The 20274-nt window shown below is 44.4% G+C and overlaps 2 protein-coding genes across 5 annotated transcripts; one reads left to right on the top strand and one right to left on the bottom strand.

The window, feature by feature from the left end:
- Positions 1-79: 79 nt before the first annotated feature.
- On the bottom strand, positions 80-6340 carry pltp (phospholipid transfer protein). 3 transcript variants are annotated; one of them, XM_067236387.1, is made up of 15 exons: positions 6238-6340; positions 3435-3558; positions 3183-3282; positions 2712-2840; positions 2324-2479; positions 2158-2221; positions 2010-2073; positions 1831-1922; positions 1549-1725; positions 1406-1465; positions 1140-1304; positions 824-934; positions 683-746; positions 490-566; positions 80-355 (listed from the first exon to the last, which is right to left on the bottom strand). In XM_067236387.1, the coding sequence occupies exons 2-15, from the start codon at positions 3541-3543 to the stop codon at positions 260-262; spliced, it is 1464 nt and encodes a 487-aa protein (XP_067092488.1). In that variant the 5' UTR covers positions 3544-3558; positions 6238-6340; the 3' UTR covers positions 80-259. The 3 variants fall into 3 exon arrangements, with proteins under 3 accessions (XP_067092488.1, XP_067092480.1, XP_067092498.1); XM_067236379.1 differs by lacking the exon at positions 6238-6340 and adding an exon at positions 6048-6102; XM_067236397.1 differs by lacking the exon at positions 6238-6340 and adding an exon at positions 4087-4213.
- Positions 6341-8205: 1865 nt separating this feature from the next.
- Positions 8206-20242, top strand: pcif1 (phosphorylated CTD interacting factor 1). Of its 2 annotated transcripts, none has more exons than XM_067245153.1 (16): positions 8206-8262; positions 9443-9589; positions 11627-11751; positions 12088-12234; positions 12369-12517; positions 12609-12763; positions 12868-13015; positions 13267-13350; positions 13691-13790; positions 13978-14140; positions 14321-14487; positions 15545-15631; positions 15747-15931; positions 16073-16166; positions 16528-16703; positions 17741-20242. In XM_067245153.1, the coding sequence occupies exons 2-16, from the start codon at positions 9466-9468 to the stop codon at positions 18078-18080; spliced, it is 2244 nt and encodes a 747-aa protein (XP_067101254.1). In that variant the 5' UTR covers positions 8206-8262; positions 9443-9465; the 3' UTR covers positions 18081-20242. The 2 variants fall into 2 exon arrangements, with proteins under 2 accessions (XP_067101254.1, XP_067101262.1); XM_067245161.1 differs by having other exon boundaries at positions 8219-8262; positions 9448-9589.
- Positions 20243-20274: the final 32 nt, after the last annotated feature.

Below are 20274 nucleotides of genomic sequence, written 5' to 3'. Positions count from 1 at the left end.
TGTTGTGCAGTCATCACTAGGGGTCCCAAGTTGCATTACATTCATCGTTACATTAGCATGACTGTCACTGAACTGTTTGTACTTATGGGTTGGAGATCTACATGGTAAAGTACACGAAACATTTGCATCGTTTATTCTTACAGTAGAATGTGCTATACATGTGAGACATAGTAAAAAAACAATACATCATTGGACCACAAACCCATCAGGGTATAGGAGTGCTGCTGTGCTCTCTACATGGTGCCTGTCAGAACTCTGTCTAGACACTCTCCTCGCTCTTTTCCTGGATCTTCCTCTCGATCATATCCCTCAGACCTCGGCTGAAGTGCAGGTTGGCTCCGATGATGAGGTAACCCTAGGGTCAGAGGTCGAGTACTTAGAAAGCGAACGGGTACGACAACAATCTTCCTCGCCACTACTATGTTCATAAGGGCATAATGTTCTGTCTATTCAGTCATTTTAAGGATAGAAGTTGTGATTGAAACTTACATTGTGGTATTCCACCACTTCCTCTATGAAGTCGATCCCATCTGCCAGAGGAATCTGGACCCCTTTTTTGGTCCAGTCTAAAGCAGAACCACAGATGAAGAATTAAAGTCTCTGGTGGTCATTGAAATATTGTCAAAGTAATAATCTAGGTACATTATGTGCATTACCAAACAAGTCATCATGCAGCACTTACTGTTGATGAGTGGTACCACGGAGATCTGTAGCATGGTCTTCAGAGGACCTTGTAGGGGAATGAGCTTCAGAAACAAACACACGTGAGGGTTTGAACCACATACTGATACAAAGGAAAGGAAGATAAAGGAGGCAAACTTACTGCCAGGGATTCCAGAGCAGACTGATTGGAGAAGATCTTAAACTTCCGCAAGTCAGCATTAACCGCTAGCCTTTTTCCTTTCATTGACACCTTGGCATTGAACTTGGCCTCCTGTGAAGAGTGACAAAGACACAATCTGACAATGGACTAGTCTCCTAACAGCTGGTATCTTGTTGGGCACCGAAGCCAGCAGAATAGACCCAAAACGGGGCATCCTGCATTCAAATGCAAGGTGAACCAGACATAACCAATCAAACGACATCGAAAGAGTGAGAAGGATTGCCTAAGAAGATCAAGGCGTCTTACTAATCCTTACCATGGTCATGCTTGTGAGCTGAACAGGTGGCAGGCCAGGCGGCAGCAGCATCACCTTAACAATGGCGTTCACGACAACGGTCGCACCCGACGTCTTGATGGTGGTGCGGGGCGCTGAGGTCACGGCCAGATGCAAGGAGAGAGGCGCGTCCACCAGAGCTGGGTTCTGGGAGACAGATTAAAGGGACGCGAGTTCATAGTTGGAGGGAGAAAGGGAATATCCTTGAACGAACCGCAATCTAACTGTAACGGTCAGAGTATGCTCACCATAATCATAATAGAACCAAAGTAGGTTGTCCTCAGGAGCATCTCCAGGTCCTTTGACATCTGGAAACACATTCATTCAGTTCAAGTGGTTGGTGTTGAATGGGGGGTTAGGGTTAACGTGGGTTTCGAGGCCTCGTAGTTACCCTGTCATTGGCAAGCAGCATCTGGAAGGCGCCCCCCTTGTAGTAGGAGAACATGCCACTGTCAAAGAAGTACTCGGAGAGAGCCATGTACACCATGCGGTCGTACTCTCTCATGACAGGGTCGACGGCGTAGTTGACCAGGGTGTTGTTTTCATCTTTCAGGTTATAGAACATGCCCTGTGTGGCATTGAAGCGTAGCGGAGAGAAAGAGAGAATTTAGAAAAAAAGGGACTTGTATCGTTGTGAATGCACTTGTGTCTGCTTGGTAAGTGACACACTCACCCTGAAGTCCATGTCAAGGCTCCTCGAGGTTACCACAGGATCACTCAGAAGTGAGTAGTCGATTCCGATATAACTGTCCACTTCAGTTCGCACTAGTTGGTAGAAAAAAAAGATGACATGTTGAAACCCGTTCCAGTGTGAACAGTACGGTGCTGACTTCTGCATCATTGCTGCGCTACCTGGAATTGTCTCCAACAAAGAGTTGATCAAAACCAAACTGGCATGGTTCAGAGCAGGACAGATCTGTAGAGAAGAAGAGGTAACAACTTGAAACATCACATACCATGTACTTACTTACAGCCAGAGGACAATATAATATGCCCGTACCTGTTGGTTGAGAAGAAAGCGCATTCCTGTGGTTAGGAAAGTTGCTATGAAGTCGTAAACCCTCCTGAGGAACAATTCAGACAAGCTGTGAACACCTGTGCTCATTAAAACCCAATAGATCAAATCATACAAGTGCATGTGTAAAATGTACACATGGTATGGTTACCCTAAGGTGCCGTCAAACTTGGCACGCATTTTGGCAATGGAGGCGTCGCAGGTGACGTTGTTGATCTTGAGGCGTCCCTGCTCATCTCTGATGAAGTGGAGGACCGTGTGGATGTTCACGCCTTCTGCAGAAGCGTTGATGGAGCCTGTGTCAAAGCTGGGACCACACCAGAACACACAGTGTCATGATCATCTTCAGACGCGTTCATGAGCCACCGAAGTCGACACAGGAATTTTGTCGTTTACATTTTTAAATGAATTACAACTGGAAATGAATGTCCGATACTCCTGTTCTGTTCATCTAGGCGTCTAGCTGCACCTAAACCCTTTAACCTGGCTTCAAATCAGTGGGAAGCCAGCTTAATGGACCTACGATGCGGATGACTTACAAGAACCAGTAGAGGATGCGTCTCTCGAAGCTGAGAGTGATGGAGGAGTTCTGCACCTCAAAGAGCAGGCCCAGGTCGGGCTGGAACCTCAGGTCAGCGTGAGTCAGGTTCAGCTCTGTGATCTTTACTCTAAACAGACCGGAGAATGTGAGATTAGTGCCTGAAGAAAGACTGGTCCTTTGACCAACAGTGTTGGTCCCAGTGGTGGCACTGTGGTTGGACAAGACACTACTACATGCAATCAGAATCAGAAAGGGTTGTAATCGCCATGAAAGTTAGCACAGGCAAGGAATTTACTTTGGCAGGAGGGTGCAGACATTCAACATATAGGAGTAAATCGTAAACAAGTGGTGTAATCTTAAACAAGTGGTGTAATCTTAAATAAGTGGTGTGATCTTAAATAAGTGGTGTCAATGGGCCTGAAGGGATGTAGATTCAGTCTAGGTGTCATGACAACAGAGGGTTCCTCACTCCTTGATGGTGTATTGGAAGCGGCCCTCCTTTCCTTTCATCTCGGGCATGGTGATGTTGCTGAGCTCCTCCTCCACAAACTTCTGAGTCTCATACTTCACTGGAAAACACATTTGGAGGATGACATGCATCTGAATACGCATGAGAATGAATGCAAAATGAAGTGTGTTTTTTTTCGCGTTTGCAATTACAATATGGCGACATTATTAGTCATTGGGTGAACAACTCGGTCGACTAAAATGTGTGTCTTACACATCTGGAGGCCCTTGTTGGTGATGCGGATCTTGCAGCCTGGATGTTCGGCAGCCATGGCCGTGCAGGTGAGAACCAGGAAGACGATGGACAGCAGACTGGAAGCCATCACAACTTGCCAAACCTTGACAATAAACAAATCATCCAATAGTACATTTAGTTCAAAGTATTCTTATCCTATGAAACATATTTAAGACGTCATCCATGCCTACAGCCGTAACAGCACATTTGATGACAGAGATATTTGATGACAGACTTATCATAATCATAATTATCATAATAAGACAGTCTGAGACCACATGCAGCATCAGTGCAGTATCACACAGAAAAGGGGATGATGGCTCTGTTTATTATTGTTCATCTTAGTTGTCATGTAATAAATATCTGAAGCATCATCATCCTTCAATAAAATGCATTGGGCCTAAAAGTAACAAATCAGACCTTCCATAATCCTTGAACAACAATATTGTTTATATTGCCCCTTTTCTGTGCCCTACCCCTTGTCCTCAAATGTTTTTGAAAAACTATGATTCCAAAAGTGAAGTAACCACAATAGAATCAATGCAGTCACTCATTTCTGCCCATGAGGTCTCTCTCGTTGCAAGAGAACATCATTATTCCTTGGAAAGTGAACCACCAAAATCTGTCCTACCTTTCCAGTGCAGGATATGTAGTATCCAAAACGTAGAAGTGCGCAATAAATATTTCAAATGTTACACAAGTCTACTCTAAGTGCACCTAAATGCCGCAGTCTGAAATTGTTTCCCAGCGGCATGAACTGTTGCTGAGCGAGCGAGCGACGAGTGTGTGGGCTGAGTGCTTGTGGTGGGGGAGACGGGGGTAGGTGGGAGGGGTAACCCAGAGAAGAGGGTTTTACTCTTTACTTTGTGTCTCCATAGACTTTTGTTTCCTTGAACAGCAGGGAGAGTAGTGATCGCTATAGTAACCTAGAGGAACCCCAGGGTTGGGAGAGCAGGAGGTTTCATGACCGTAAGATTTTAGGAGGGCCCAAAAGACACGCCATCCCCTGCCAACTCCATTTAATTAACGTTCTCGACACTCATAAAGTATGTGAGTGTGTGTGTGTACATTTCCTGTAGAAGGCATGAGAGTTATTTCAACATTTGGTGGACGCTAAAACAACAAATAATAATTATTAATAATAATAAATAGGATCAACAAGTGGCCCATGCTGGTTATTGACCCTACAGGGACCACTTAACCTCACATCTCAAAAGCTTTCCCCTTGGACGAACAGTGTGCTTTTTTTCATGGATTTTTCTGAGAATTAGTGCAGGGTCAAGGGTTGCGGGTTCCCCAGAGGCAACCTCTTTGTGTTACTCGGGCATCATAAACAGTCCAAAACGGTCAACATGGTTAGACCACACGTGTATCTGCACGTGGCTTTTTCTACACTTCACAGTCAACACTATATCATGTTGGTGCAAGAGAAAAACAATAGAGCTTCCTGAGTGGCTAGGATTTATGACTGAATGTTTGTCACTGTGGTGGAATCCTGGCAATCAATCATCACAATTACCAATATAGAACAGTGTGTACATGTGCTCAAAACTGTTATGGTTTTTTCTTGTTTAAACAAGACTCCTAAACAAAACAAACTTACTTCTGTTCCTGTCAAAACATAAACATCCCATGTTCTTGCACATCCTCCTTCTCTGAGCCCCGTTTATGGTTGTCTTCAGGCTACTGTTTTGTCTGCTGTGAGACTGAGCTGGTGTTTTTGGAAAGGGATTAAGGCCAAGGTACTGCAGTTCAGCAGCACAGCATTGTGGTCACATCCAGGTCAATGACTGCCAGAGAACTATGCATACAAGAGGCAGAGGAGGAGGGCTACCTAACAATCCAAATTGGGATTTTCCCCCTGTAGCTTTGAGCTGCTACGCAGGAGATAAAGGTATTACTGCTTCTCCAGGGCTCCTGCCCTCCTGTAGGCTGATTGAGTCTGAGCCTGCCTTGAAAAATGGGTTCAAAATTGCCTCAAGCAATTTCAAAGCAATTTATTTGCAGTCATTTTATGATCAAACCCATGTAATTTGCAGGACAAATTATGACTTGGCTGAGCGTGACCTTTAGCTACAGATGCATTGCACATCTTATTGGCGTAAGGGGTCATTTTCATTTTGTCATCTGTGATTCATACTCAAACAGCAATAGAGGAACCTTATTTTTCACCGAAAGCTCTGAATTATCAATGTTACAAGCACATTACATTGAAGCTGGAAAGCTAACTGTATGCAAGTTTATAGCTTTACAGAATAATTTCAATTTACAGGTATTAAGGTATTATTAACAGCATCTAAATACCGACAGCCCAACCAGCATTCACACCCTAATTATTCCATCCATTGTGCACAAAAAGTACCATTTAAAATGTTCAAATGACTGTGATAGAACCCATGAGATTATAATGAACAGAAATTCCCCAAGCAGAACTGAACCTCCACTGTTACATATTGCACAAACTCAACAGGATATCAGGTTCCTAACTTTGATTAAATTCCTACTCACTATGTTACAATAAGCCTTAGATTTAAGAACCTTGGCAATTTCAATCAATTAATTGAACAAAGCCTGAATGTGTTTACCACTCACCATGTGTGTGCCATTGCTGGGAGGGCATAGGGTCTTCTGTGTCCTGTTAACTAATTTCAGCAGAAACTGGGTACATTCTGAGCCTGCTTTGTCTAACCTTTGAGCAGACTTATCTCCACATGACTTGACAGCTAGATTTGTCTTCACCCTTCTCCCCAATGAGGCTTTCACCATAAACTGCAATACTTACAGTGTAACTTGAAATGTGGAGGAACAGCTCACTGCAGATCAGTCCTTTGTCCTGTGTTAAACTTCAGTTACTTTGAAGACGGTGTTGTCTCTGTGTTCCTCTGATCCTCTCGCTCTCATGCATGCATACACATCTCTCTCTAACTTCCCCCATGGGTCTGAATGTCAGTATTTATATAGGCAGGTTGACACGAAAGGGGAGTGACTTCTCTCTGTGAGTTGTATTATTCTGTGTGTGGTGTAAAATAAAACATTATTTTAGGCTTTTTTCCAGAAGCAACTCATGTCACTCCTGGCAATTAGTTCAAAAGAAGATGAATGTGGAAACATAATATGACAAAACATATTACATTTAGTTATTTTCTATCTATTTATTACATTAACATTACATTTAACTTTCACAAATGCTAAATTATAATGATTACATTATACTATATTATTATTATAAATGTTTTACAAAGGTTTGCATTGACACTCAAGCTGATTTCCCCTTTATCCATTGTCCTTAAACTACACAGAATTATCTTACATGCTTGAAAGAGGGTTTCAGGAGCAGACGTATAAGAAGTCTTCAAAGTATAATTATTATAAGGTTATATGGGGTAACTCCACACCATGTGATTTGATAAATAATAGGTTTGAGTAAACATTTCGAAAGCCACAGTCCTAAAATGCTAATTAAACCTACCACATACACAATCTTCAAAGAGTGAGGGAGTGGGGATTGCAGCATGTGCTTACAAAGCAAGACATTTAAGAGTTAACACACTTGGTGAGGCATCTTTTCTCTAGGGACGTGTCCCCCCCACACATTTCGTTTGTCCCTTCACTTTCAAGTCACTCATTGTTATGTGATTGGGGGGGAAACAGGTTATTGACGACCCCATCAACACACTCTTCAAGCCAACACCTCTGAATACCTACAACTTTTTTCTCCTGTTTATGTATATATACAGTACCAGTCAAAAGTTTGGACACATTTTCCCTTGAAGTTGTGTCCAAACTTTTGCTACGAGTCAAAGTTTGGACACATCTTCAAGGGAAAATGTGATCAAACTTTTGACTGGTACTGTATATACATATAAAACAGTGTATATAAAGGTGCCAATCCTTTTTTGGTATTTCACAAATTGGGCAGAGGACTGCACTGGCCTGGAATACATGGCACATAAAGAGCCAGGCAGGGCAGTATGATACTTCTGGATCCCTTGAAGTCTCTAAACCACAGAGATCCAAGTGCTTCTTAGCTCCCTTGCTAAGATTTTGGTTCATGGAGGGTGGATAGAGGGACATTACGTGGCATTGAGAAAACCTCTACACCAATTTTCCACAAGATCATCATAAGGCTGAATTTCATGTCTTGGAAGTCCTGTGGGAACAATGTCTGTAATGTGATAATTTCCTTAGTTTAACACAGACTGCATCCGTGAGAAAAGTGTGACCACATAGGAAAGGATGAAGACTAAAAACTTTTGTTTGTTATTATTGTGGTTGAGATCCTCACCTCCTTGATCAATTTGGGAAAGCTTATCACTTCAGTTCACCTCTGCTACATTACAACATGTGTTGGAATACATTTCACAAATTAAAAATGAAAGACACTTCGATCAAAGGTAATATATATTTATTAAATAAGTTTTCTCAATGTGATTTTTTACTTTTGAGGCTTTAGATTTAATGTTAATATGAATCTTGTTTATTTCCGCTATAAAGGATGTTTCTCATACACTTCAAGCTACTAATATGATGTGCAATTGTAATATATATTTTTCCATGATAACAATTGCGAAGAACATTTACACTCCATCAGCAAGCTGGTTGCACAGAAAACTCATAAGGGCCACTCTGCATATGGCTGCTTTACAGTGACAAATTTTAGCGAGCGAAGGCAAAGTTGGCGCATGCGCAATACATAGGCCCGAGTCCCTGATACAAGATGGCTGAAAAGGTGGGGAGGGAGAGGCGGAGGCGGGTCCGGATTGAATAGAGCAAAGCCTATACGGGATTCCCAACAAACCTCTGCAAGGTAAGGGAACTCAACAAATTAGGGCACCCGCAAGAACATAAACATGCGGCGGAATGTGCAGAGAGTCATATTATTCACCCAGATCGTGCATATCGGACCAATGCACGTTAATAAACAAAAAATAATGCTTGCAAGGTGCGCAGCGGCTATGGCTCAAGAGCTCGCGCCATCTTGTCACATTCAAAGTGCGCGCAGTATGTTTGAAATGTTGAGGGATCAGCTATATCTGGCACACTATGTTTGCCTAGTTTGCCAGCTGACTCGTGTGCATGTATTAATTCTGATCATTTTTATGTCTTAACAGTCCAGTTTAGTGCCGTATTCCTCCGTATATTACCTGTTTTACCAAGTGTCCCCCGCCTGAGTTTGGAGATGCTGCCGTTGCCTTTGTTGTGTAGCGCAGCTACCCGACGTTTTCCCCTCCTCCTTCGTGTTTGTTTTCGGGCGGCTCAAGCTGGGGTGGGCGGTGATGGGGCGCATGCGTGTCCCTACATCGTTCGTTCATTTGAATTATCTGTGAGATTGACAGAAAACGCATCGCCTTGATGTCAATTTCTTATTTGGCTCATGTGGGAATCTACATTATTCAAATAAAAATACCGAACTTAAGCTGGCCAGACCAACTATGCACTGCAACACTAACCAAGGCTAACAACGAGCCAACGCTATAGCTAGCTACTACTAGCTACTCCCACAGCATAGCTATCCAGCAAGTTAGCCAATCTCTAGCCCCTTTCTAATTATTTGAACTGTGTATTTTGCCTATTTTGGGAAAGATGTTATAGTAGCTGTCGTTTTTACCCTTTAGTGCAAGAACGCTGGCTCCAATGTTTTGGGCTAGAGTTTATTCAATGTGTTGTGAATCTAGTGATGCATTTTGGCGCGGGGAATTGTTTACTTGTCTGCCAAAGCGCGAGTAGTCAGCAGCCAACCCACCCGGTCGATTTCACTTGAGGTTAATGTATGAAATGGTGTCAAACAAAATACTCAGATCCTCCCCATTAGCAAAGTGGACAACCGATTAATGTGGCTGGTCTTTTCGTACAAAAAAGTTTGTTTAAATGCATCATATTTGCATAATGAGGGAGAAGATCATCAATGCTACAGCTCACCAACTGTGGCTTCAAGAAATGCACCTGACAGAGAATGAGCCGCTATTGCCCCCCCCATGTCTCCCCAGGACAGGAGGACAGATGAGGAGAGATGTCAAGTGAGAATCATGGAACAGTGAAGGGGGACACCACCATGGTGATGTCGCCCTCAGGCTCTGCTACAGAGGGCTCTCCCTTGTCACCCTCAACCAGTAAACCCATCCAGGAGCTACCAGGTAAACAATATGTATATAATATGACATTCTTATATTGTGCCCAACCCATCAGGTAAATAGAAGAATGATGATATTGTGAGGGAGAGAGTGCAAGATGCGTCCCTTGTATGTCTTACTGTGTGTCTATGGGCTGAATTTCAGTTGAGGGTAGAATATCAGAATCAGAAGGGGATTTATTCGCCATGAAAGTTTGCACAGACAAGGAATTTGCTCTGGCAGGAAGGTGCATACAATAAATATATAGGGACCTAAAATTTAAATATGTGGACTATCTATACTAAGGGTACATGAACTAGCAGTACTAAGTGGGATTAGAATATTATTAAATATACAATCAAATAAAATATAAGTTGCCGTAAATTACAATATAAAAATACAAAAATACAAATATTACAAAAAAATACAAATGTACAAGATACAATTTTGTAATGCAGTGCAAAAAGCAGTGTGTTTTAAGCAGGAAGTCATTAGAGTCAGTGTGGTCCCTTGGCCTTGTTGAAGAGGCCAACAGCGGAAGGGAAGAAACTGTTTTTGTGGCGTGAGGTATTGGTCCTGATGGACCGCAGCCTTCTGCCGGAGGGGAGTGACTGAAACAGGGAGTGGGAAAAGTCGGCCACAATCTTCCTCGCTTGCCTCAGGGTCCTCGAGGTGTGCAGGTCCTCGAGGGTAGGCAGATTGCAGCCAATCACCTTCTCAGCAGTGCGGATGATACGCTGCAGTCTGCTCTTGTCCTTGGCAGTGGCAGCAGCGTACCAGAAGGTGATGGAGGAGGTGAGGGGATGGACTCAATGATGGCTGAGTAGAAGTGCACCATCATTGTCTTTGGCAGGTTGAACTTCTGTCGAAGGAAGTACATCCTCTGTTGTGCTTTCTTGATGACGGAGCTGATGTTCAGTTCCCACTTGAGGTCCTGGGAGAGGATAGTGCCCAGGAAGCGGAAGGACTCCACAGTGTTGACTGGGGAGTCACACAGGGTGATGGGGGTGAGTGGGGCTGTGTTCCTCCTGAAGTCCACAACCATCTCCACTGTCTTAAGAGCATTGAGTTCTAAGTTGTTCTGGCTGCACCAGGTCACCAGGTTGGCCGCTTCCCACCTATAATCAGACTCGTCTCCACCAGAGATGAGCCCAATAAGGGTGGTGTCGTCCGCAAACTTCAGGAGTTTGACTGGAGGTGCAACTGTTGGTGTACAGGGAGAAGAGCAGAGGAGAAAGGACGCAGCCCTGAGGTGATCCGGTGCTGATGGACCGGGAGTCAGAGACTTGTGTTCCCAGCTTAACGCACTGCTTCCTGTCAGACAGGAAGTCTGTGATCCACCTGCAGGTGGAATCAGGCACGTTCAGCTGGGAGAGCTTGTCCTGAAGCAGGGTGGGGATGATGGTATTGAAGGCAGAGCTGAAGTCCACAAACAGGATCCTGGCATAGGATGCTGGGGAGTCCAGGTGCTGTAGGGTGAAGTGGAGGGCCATGTTAACTGCGTTGTCCACAGACCTGTTGGCTCTGTGGGCAAACTGCAGGGGGTCCAGTAGAGGGTCAGTGATGGATTTAAGGTGTGCCAGCACCAGGCGCTCGAAAGACTTCATTACCACAGAGGTCAGGGCGACGGGTCTGTAGTCATTATGTCCTGTTGGCCTTGGCTTTTTGGGCACAGGGATGATGGTGGAGGACTTGAGACAGGCTGGCACATGGCATGTCTCAAGGGAGGTGTTAAAGATGTAGGTAAACACCGGAGACAGTTGGTCAGCGCAGTGCTTGAGGGTGGCTGGAGAGACAGAGTCCGGCCCAGCTGCTTTGCGGGGATTCTGCCTCTTGAAATGTCTGTCAACTTCACCCTCCTGAATGGAGAGAGTCGTCACTGTAGAGGGGGGGGGGAGGTGGGAAGCCTCCGGGGTGGGAAGGGGTAGTTCAGGACTGTCCAATTGTCTTTCAAATCTGCAGTAGAACTCATTCAGGTCGTTGGCCAGGCGGAAGTCGTTAGTGGAGTGGGGGGCTCTGGGCTTGTAGTTGGATATTCTAATGCATCATCTGTTTGTACAGATGAGCTGATCCAGGCTGGCTGGTCCAAATGCTGGAGCAAAAGAGAGAACCGGCCATATTACTTCAACCGTTTCACCAACCAGTCGCTCTGGGAGATGCCTGTTCTTGGGCAGCATGATGTCATTGTGAGTGTAAAAAAGAAGACTCGAAGTAGAAACAGAGGGATGGAATGTGTCTGTAAGTTCCTGATTCAGGCAGTATCATATGAGCCCATCAGGCAGTATCATGTGTTCCCATGGACATAGCTCTGAAAATGTTTCTGTAATTTGTTCTTCCGTCAGTACTTCAGTACTTCAGTACTGCAAACTTATGTTCTCATCCCTGCGCTTAAACTTTGAGTTATTCAAAGAAGATTGACTCAACTTATTCCAAGCATTTCAATGAAAACCATTAGTAAGGTGTGAGTAACGACCATATTACAGTTTTCCGATGTCACATCTGCCCTCGTATTCTTTCTGTAGTCTGACCCTCTGGGTCTGAATGCTGCCCCAGCGGAAGGCGCGGGGGACGCAGGCGCGGGGGACGCAGGCTTGGGCAACGGGCAGCGCAAGAGACGCCCATCGGAAGAGGCAGCACAAGGGGGGCCTAACAGTTTTAAAAGGCCAAAGGCAAGTTTTTATGTGACAGGTCATGTCAAAAGCGTTTATCTGTAGAGTGAGTGAATCCGCTATGACGCTTCAATGGCGTCCTTTCAACTTGAGATGATTTCTTTAACTTTTTGATTTTGATTTGCGATTCACAGGTTGAAATCCCAGTCACCCCAACCACCCCTACAGTCCCCATCTCTCCCAGCACCCCAGGTGTGAAGCCATGGAACTCCACCACCGAGGAGAAACCAGGGCAGCCAGCAACCCCCTCCACCCCCACCCCCGCACCATACCGTCCCACCATGTAAGCACACCCTCCAGCCTGTTATCAACGTATCCATCCGCCACGACGGAACAGCTTTCGAACTGAAACCTTGTGCTGTGACTCGTCCCAGCGTGTACTGGGACCTGGACATCCAGACGAACGCAGTGATCAGAGAGAGATCGCCGGGCGACCACCTGCCTCCGCACCCTGAGATGGAGCTGCTGCGAGCCCAGCTGGTCACCAAGCTGAGGCAACACTACCACGAGCTCTGCTACCAACGAGAAGGTAGGCCGTGTTTCTGACCGTCTGGACCAAGCCAGTGGATATGTACCAATGCACACCCTAACACCAACACCCCTCCCCCCCCCACACACACACACTTTCTCTAGGTATTGAGCCCCCACGGGAGTCTTTCAACCGCTGGCTACTAGAACGGAAGGTGATAGACAAAGGTCCTGACCCCCTGCTTCCCAGCGAGTGTGAACCTGTCATCTCCCCATCCATGTTCCGAGAGGTCATGAACGACATTCCCATAAGGTCAGGACACACAGAAGCCTACGGTCTAAAAAGACGTTGTTTCCTCGTCTCAATTCCCGTCCGTCCGTACTCTCCTGAGCATGAGGAAGTGAGATAAGGAATGTGCATAAAATGAACTTGGGCCTTACTTGAAAAGGGATTTGACAGTAATTTGGTGTTTTTCTGTGTGTTTATTCATTAACTTTTAATCTTTGTTCTGCATTTGGTTATTGGACGTTTTCACTGAACACTATTCCTCATCCCCGTGACAGGCTATCCCGCATCAAGTATAAGGAAGAGGCCAGAAAGCTCTTATTCAAATATGCAGAAGCGGCCAAGAAAATGATTGACTCTAGGTAGGTGTTTTTGGCAGTCTTCAGCATAATTAGCCATATTACCTCTTTATGTGGCAGGCTATTTCTTGAACTCTCTCCAAGCATGAGGTCAGAGCAGTCTCTTAAGACAGAATGTAAGGCACTACAACTTACTTCAGCATTTTAGTAAATCAATCCCAGCAGACATCTCTGCTGCTATATCACTTCCTCTGCATTTTAGGGGCAGACCAAGGCTTGACTTGTATTGCTGAGCAGTAGACGGTTCCCATATCACCAGTTTAACCCAGTCCTGGATTCAACATGTTTTCTACCCCAGTGTCTCTGTGGTCTTTCCCGCCTGACTCCTGGTTTTACATCTTAGAAACGCCACACCAGAGAGCCGCAAGGTGGTGAAATGGAACGCAGAGGACACAATGAACTGGCTACGGAGAGACCACTCGGCCAGTAAAGAGGACTACATGGTACGTGTGTTGGTGTGCATGTGGTGCAATAAACAATGTCATCATGTGTGCGTGTGATTGCTTTCCTTTTGGGGATCTTGCCCGTTGGGAACATTCTTGCCGCAGTTATGTTCATGTACAAAAACCGGAATGATTCAAGCGTCCTTGTTTAAACGACAACTTCCCGGTTTCCCCTCCCGTCTCCCAGGACCGCCTGGACCACCTGAGGAAGCAGTGTGGGCCCCATGTCACGGCGGTGGCCAAGGACTCTGTGGAGGGCATCTGCACCAAGATCTACCACATCTCCGCTGAGTACGTCCGCCGCATACGCCAGGCTCACCAGACCCTGCTCAAAGACTGCAACATCACAGGTGAGGGAGCCCTGGAAGGGAGGTCATACCGACCTCTTGGCGTGATGAAGAAAGTCAACTTGTTACCCGACCTCTACTGTGGGAAGTGCACTTTGGTTGATGTCACCCTTAATGGATCACATTCATATGTGAAGGTACGCCAGTAGTTCACGTGTGTGTGTGTGTGTTTGTTTGGACCAGAAGCAAGTGCAGAGGTGCAGGACAGGCTGGTATACTGCTACCCTGTCAGACTGGCTATGCCCTCGCCGCCACAGCCTCGCGTGGAACTGCACTTTGAGAACGACATTGCCTGCCTCCGCTATAAAGGCGAGATGGTCAAGGTGAACCGTGGCTACTTCAACAAGCTGGTAAGAAATTTGTGTGTGTGTGTATATATAGTGTATGTATATAGTTATATAGACCATCACGTGCACAAATAGTTGAACACCTCATTCAATGAGCGACCTAAGACCACAACAAACATTCCCTGTCCCTCTCCAGTAGTGGTGATACCTTACTTGACTTCATACAGTCAAACATTTTACAGGCAACCTACGTGAATGGTTACAGTACGCGTCCACTACAGCGTTTTTTAGCGCTCTGCACCGCTTGCCTTCCCACAGTACACCACGCTCAGGGGCGTGATAGACAAGTTAATACAGAGTTGTAGTTCTCTAAGGTCACTGTTGTAGTCATGGCCAAGCACAATATCGATCAAAATACCACTTTTACACAACATTTGTGTAAAAATACAGAATTTTTACTAGTGCAAGATTACAGTAGAATACATGTTACGCCACCGGTCACTCAACCAGTCGTTTGTAGGCTGGGCTATCAAGCTAGCAGTGGCACAGAACAGTCAGGTAATGTGACGAGAATAAATTCAAAAGTATAAAAACACACTAGGGACACTGACAACGTTGGCAACCCTGCACCATGCATTATTAGTTTAATGTAATCTTTAAATTCAGGCTCGTCACATTACGTAACTTTGTTCTGAACAGAACTGGGTGTGCAGACACATACGATAAGTTTCTCCTCCATCTTGAAATTGTAAAACCTAATAATGTTTACCATGACCAACAGTTGCTACGTTACAAGAAACCAATCCGAAAGTTGAGAAAATCCAACTTGCAACGCTCCGCTCGCCTTCCCACAATGCCCTACGCGAGCGTTAACGCCTGGTTTCATTGAAAATTAATTGGAAGCCGACGCCCGCTCCGCTGCAGTGGACACACACCGTTAGAGATAGATGATTCACTTAGAGTGAATCATCATTTAGGTGACCCATTCAGGAGGGTGGAGATTGAATTAGTTAGTTAAACGAACAGCAAGATTCCTTTTAATAATCTTGACCGACAGAAAAATACCTCTTCCACAAGAATGTTGTAGTCTCACCCTTTCATCCACACGCCTGTCTCTCAGGAGCTCCTGTACCGGTACAGCTGTATAGACGATCCTCGGTTTGAGAAGTTCCTGTCACGAGTTTGGTGCCTTATAAAGAGATACCAGGTAAACCATGGCAGGGAGCTGTTGCTGCGCTAATGTCCTCAACACCCGCACCCACCATTTCGCTGGAATGTTAGAAGTCAGTTGACCGTGCCAATGTCATGGCTCTTGTGTTCAGGTGATGTTTGGCTCTGGAATCAACGAAGGCACGGGTCTACAGGGGGCTCTCCCTGTTCCCGTTTTCGAGGCTCTCAACAAGCAGTTCGGGGTCAGCTTCGAGTGCTTTGCCTCTCCGCTCAACTCCTACTTCAAGCAGTTCTGCTCGGCCTTCCCCGACACAGACGGTTTCTTTGGATCGAGAGGGTAAGTACAACATTCTTAACAAAGCTCTTCATGTGAACTATGTGGTGTGTTTGGTTCTGTCTTTCCGTGTGTTTGTTGGCACGTTTGTCAGTTTGAACCATCGGACATTGTTGCGCATGCCCCCCCCCCCCCCCCCCCCAGGCCCTTTCTGAACTTCTCCCCAGCCAGTGGATCGTTTGAGGCCAACCCTCCCTTCTGTGAGGAGCTTATGGATGCCATGGTGACACACTTTGAGGTGCGTAACGGTATCCATGGGCTGTATTTTAATCAGCATATCCTACAGCTGAAGAATATGTTGTAAACAGTCAAGCATACACAATAACACTTTAATTTAGGACATAACTTTTGGCCTTTGCCTGTAGTAAACTGTCCAAGTCCAAGAGATAGTGGGAGGAAATTGTGGTTAGCTAAACTTGCCTTTCTCTGATGAGAGCGAGGTGTAATTACATTAGTTTAACACTTGAGTGAGCAATAATCCTTTAAATACCAATGGGGATGACTGTAAAGAATAACTGCAGTGAGTGTCACAGCCCTATTCAAGAGTAGAAATAGGTAAATATATCAAGGCAAGCGGTTAACCCTTGTTTAACGTGTAGGAGCTCTTGGAACGTTCCAGCGAGCCCCTGTCTTTCATCATCTTTGTCCCAGAGTGGCGGGACCCTCCAACCCCGGCCCTCACCCGTATGGAGGTCAGCATCTATCGGCGCCATCAGATGATCGTGCCGGCCTTTGAGCACGAGTACCGAAGTGGCTCGCAACACATCTGCAAAAAGTGAGTATTTCGTGCCAGGACACCCCGTGACGTTTATAGTTATTACTTATTACTAGCGTTGGGCATTATATATATATATACGTTTATAGTTATTACTTATTACTAGCGTTGGGCATATATATATATATATATTTTTTTTTTTTTATCTAGATTAATCTCACTGTAATCTTGGCGTTAATCTAGATTAAAATGGCTCATTTGAATTCCGCCGAAGGCATTCAGAATATGTGTGCTATCCAAATAATGACTAAAAGGAAGTCTTTGAGAACGGGTTTCTCAAGCCAGGTGGCGTATTAGACCAGGAGCTCATCTCCTGTTTCCAAAATGCATCACAAACTGCTTGAGAAAGCTGTTCTACTATGATAATTGGTGATAAATAAATTATGTTCAATAAGATGTACTTGTGTTTATTAACTGTTTATTAGATTAGTTAGCTTGGCTGATAGAGCTGTGCTGACGGGCTTGCCTCGGATGCATTCAAACATCGTAGTTTGACGACGACTCTTCGCCTGCGCTACATCAGTGCTTGGCCCGGCATCTTCCGCATTAGCTAAGGAATGCTTTGCGTTTAGGTGGTATTTGAGACTGGAAGAACTCCTACAGTAAACTAATTCCACATAGCACAAGGTGCAAACAACCTTAGTCTTGTCGAGGTTTCCATTGGGAAGATCCTTAAAAATACATTTTCCCTGAAGCAAACCAGGCGGCTTCATAGCTGCATCCATGTTAGCATGTCACGTTTGATGTGATAATTTCATACACAAGGCATACACACAGGTTCGAAGACTCGTTCTCGCCCCCTACAATGCAATTCGGCTAGGTATACATCCGCGCTAAAATATCAAGGTGAAAGTCGTCATAGCTTGCGTAGTATAGACCCAGCTCCCAACCCAACTTTGAGAATAGATTAACGGCGATATTTTTTTTATCGCCGACAAGTCGCAGCGCGTTAACGCTGATAACGGCCCACCACTACTTATTACTCACAAATGTTTCTCCAACTCGCTCCTTCCCTGCCTCCCCTCGTTCTCTTTCAGGGAGGAGATGTACTACAAAGCCGTCCACGGCACGGCGGTCTTATTCCTCCAGAACGCCGCTGGTTTTGCCAAGTGGGAGCCCACCGCAGAGCGCATCCAGGAGTTCCTGGCAGCTTACCAGGTGTCTGGTCGAACCATGTCCTCTCCTGGGCCCTCCTCCTCAACCCCCACCACACCCTCCCAGGCCAGCACAGGGACTCCTGGGGCTACGGGTGACAAAGACTGCTCTAAGACTGCAACTCCAGAGCAGCCTGCTAGCTTGGACTCACCTGCAAGCCAGGACAACAGCTGTGGCAGTAGTCCTGTAGAAAAGACTGCACCTGAAGCAGCTAGCATCTAGGAACCTGGGGGGGTTAGGTGGTGAGCCTCTGTATTGGTGCTGACGGGGGGGAGGGTTCAGCCCTGGACTGCCTTCAAAGGGTGGCCTACAAAGGAGGGGGACCCCCTCTTTAATCTGTTTACTTTCTCTGCCTCGACTATTTAAAATAGTTATACTGGGTTTTACAGATTCTCCTTGTTATTTACTGTGGTAGTTCTTGTTGCTTTTAATAACGTAGTTGTAGCGGTTTGCTATGGTTATTTTTGGTATATGTTGCTGTTGTAGTCGGTAATAATTGGGTAATTCTGGTCCTCGTTCTTTGGCCTTCTGACAGTGCAATGCTCGCTGGAGGTTGTCTTTTTCTGTTGGTATAAAGAGGAATTGTTTGTCATTGTTTTGCTCAAATTCCCTCAATCCTATGATACCTTGGTACAGAAGGGAGTTGTAGTGTTTGGTGATAAGGCAGCTATGTTTCTAACCCCTTAAGCCTACAAACACTTTTAGTGGTGATCCTTGTACATACATGTAACATCTAGACCCATTGTTACAGTCGAAGCAATCTAAGATGGAAGACATCGCTAGATTTATTATGCTATGCAGGTCACGTTTACTGTAGACTAGATTTGGAGAATTTCACATTGGCCAAGTCAGCCTTGAACCTCCATATCTGCAGTTGATTAAAGAAGGCCGAGTCCAGTACCCCTGGCATGATGTTGCTTTATGTGTTTTATTGTTTCTGTGGACAGTTTGTAAAAGGATGAACAGGCTTCAATAACTCTAGTGTAAAGCTATGAAATGCTCTTAAGCCACCGGTAGCAAACATGCTTAAATGTGATTATTTTCAGCCGATGTTGGTTGTCACATTGTTGAGTAGACTAGTTTGTTGAGTAGTGGCATTTTCTAATCCATCCATTCAAATTCTTTATTTTTTTTTATGTTTACACCAGTATGAGATTCAAACGCATCACTGGGCAGCACAATGAATGTAGAATTGAGAGTTAATGACAAAATGGTTGGTCTGGAGACTTTAGTGAGTTGAGAAAATATTTATGTTGGGTGGGGGGGAGAATACAAAACCTCTATTTGTACAATTCTTCCATCATTACATTGTATTTAAACCTTGGCATTGTTCTAGTAAACTACTATTCCATGCAACGCAGACTCTGCATAAAGTCATCTATAGCCTGAGTGCGTGTACAATGAGCTTAGATGTAGTTTCACAGAAGACATCATGTCTTTGCCTTTGCCCCATACTGACAAGTGAGGTTCAGAACTAAGATGACTGCAGGAGAAATTTGGATTAGAAGTGTGGTACTGTTGAAATTGTGTTATGATGGTTGTCTTGGTCCGATTGGTTGATAAGGCATTGTGCCCTATAACCTTTAGCCACTCACGCTTCTCCATATTATCATTGAGAACAAATCACATGCCCAGATGTTAGTGTATTTCTGTCACCAGCAAACTATTGTAAATATTGTACAGAGAATTGGTATGAAGTATGTGTTATTTTTCATCAATACTACACAATAGTATTGAGCTCTGATGATAAAAACAATTAATTGTATGTTGTATGTTCCTCCATGCTTTTTAAATTTGATTTAATTTAACATAACTTTTAAAAATAAATCTGTTTATGTATTATACAGTTTATCACATAGAATTTGTTTTAAACTAAACCAAAGTGTTATTAAAAATCTCTAGTACCTAAAAGTAGAATTATGTATGATTGCATCAGTAATGCAGAAGGTGTAACCAGCAAATTACTCCTCAAATTTATTTTTATAATTATCTTTTGTTTTGTAAAAAAAATCAGTTTTGTCTTTGAATTATTTGTTTTGCATGATACGTTTGACACTCATAAAATGTTTTTATTGCTGAATCAGTTCATAGGAATTTTCATACAGTATGACATTTATTTATCCTTCATTATATCTGTTTAAACTCTAATGGTCATTTATTATCTTTTGTTATACCATGAATGTTTTTTTAATGTTATTCCTATGGGCAAGAAGAAAGTGAATGTAAATATACTATCTGTGCTCATTGAATTCATATCCTTGGTCTTCTCAGCAGATGATCAATGTTGTGGCATTCTCTTTTCAAACTTGCAGAACGATTCACTGGATCACATTTGCTCCCAGTAAAATGTGTCAAATGAGTTTCTAATAAACTAGCTTACTGTAGTTTTTAGCCTCTCCGACCTGCTGAAATCTAG

The sequence above is a fragment of the Osmerus mordax genome, chromosome 1, assembly GCF_038355195.1.
Source record: "Osmerus mordax isolate fOsmMor3 chromosome 1, fOsmMor3.pri, whole genome shotgun sequence".
NCBI classification, from domain to species: Eukaryota; Metazoa; Chordata; class Actinopteri; order Osmeriformes; family Osmeridae; genus Osmerus; species Osmerus mordax.
This window is presented reverse-complemented; position numbering and strand designations above follow the sequence as displayed.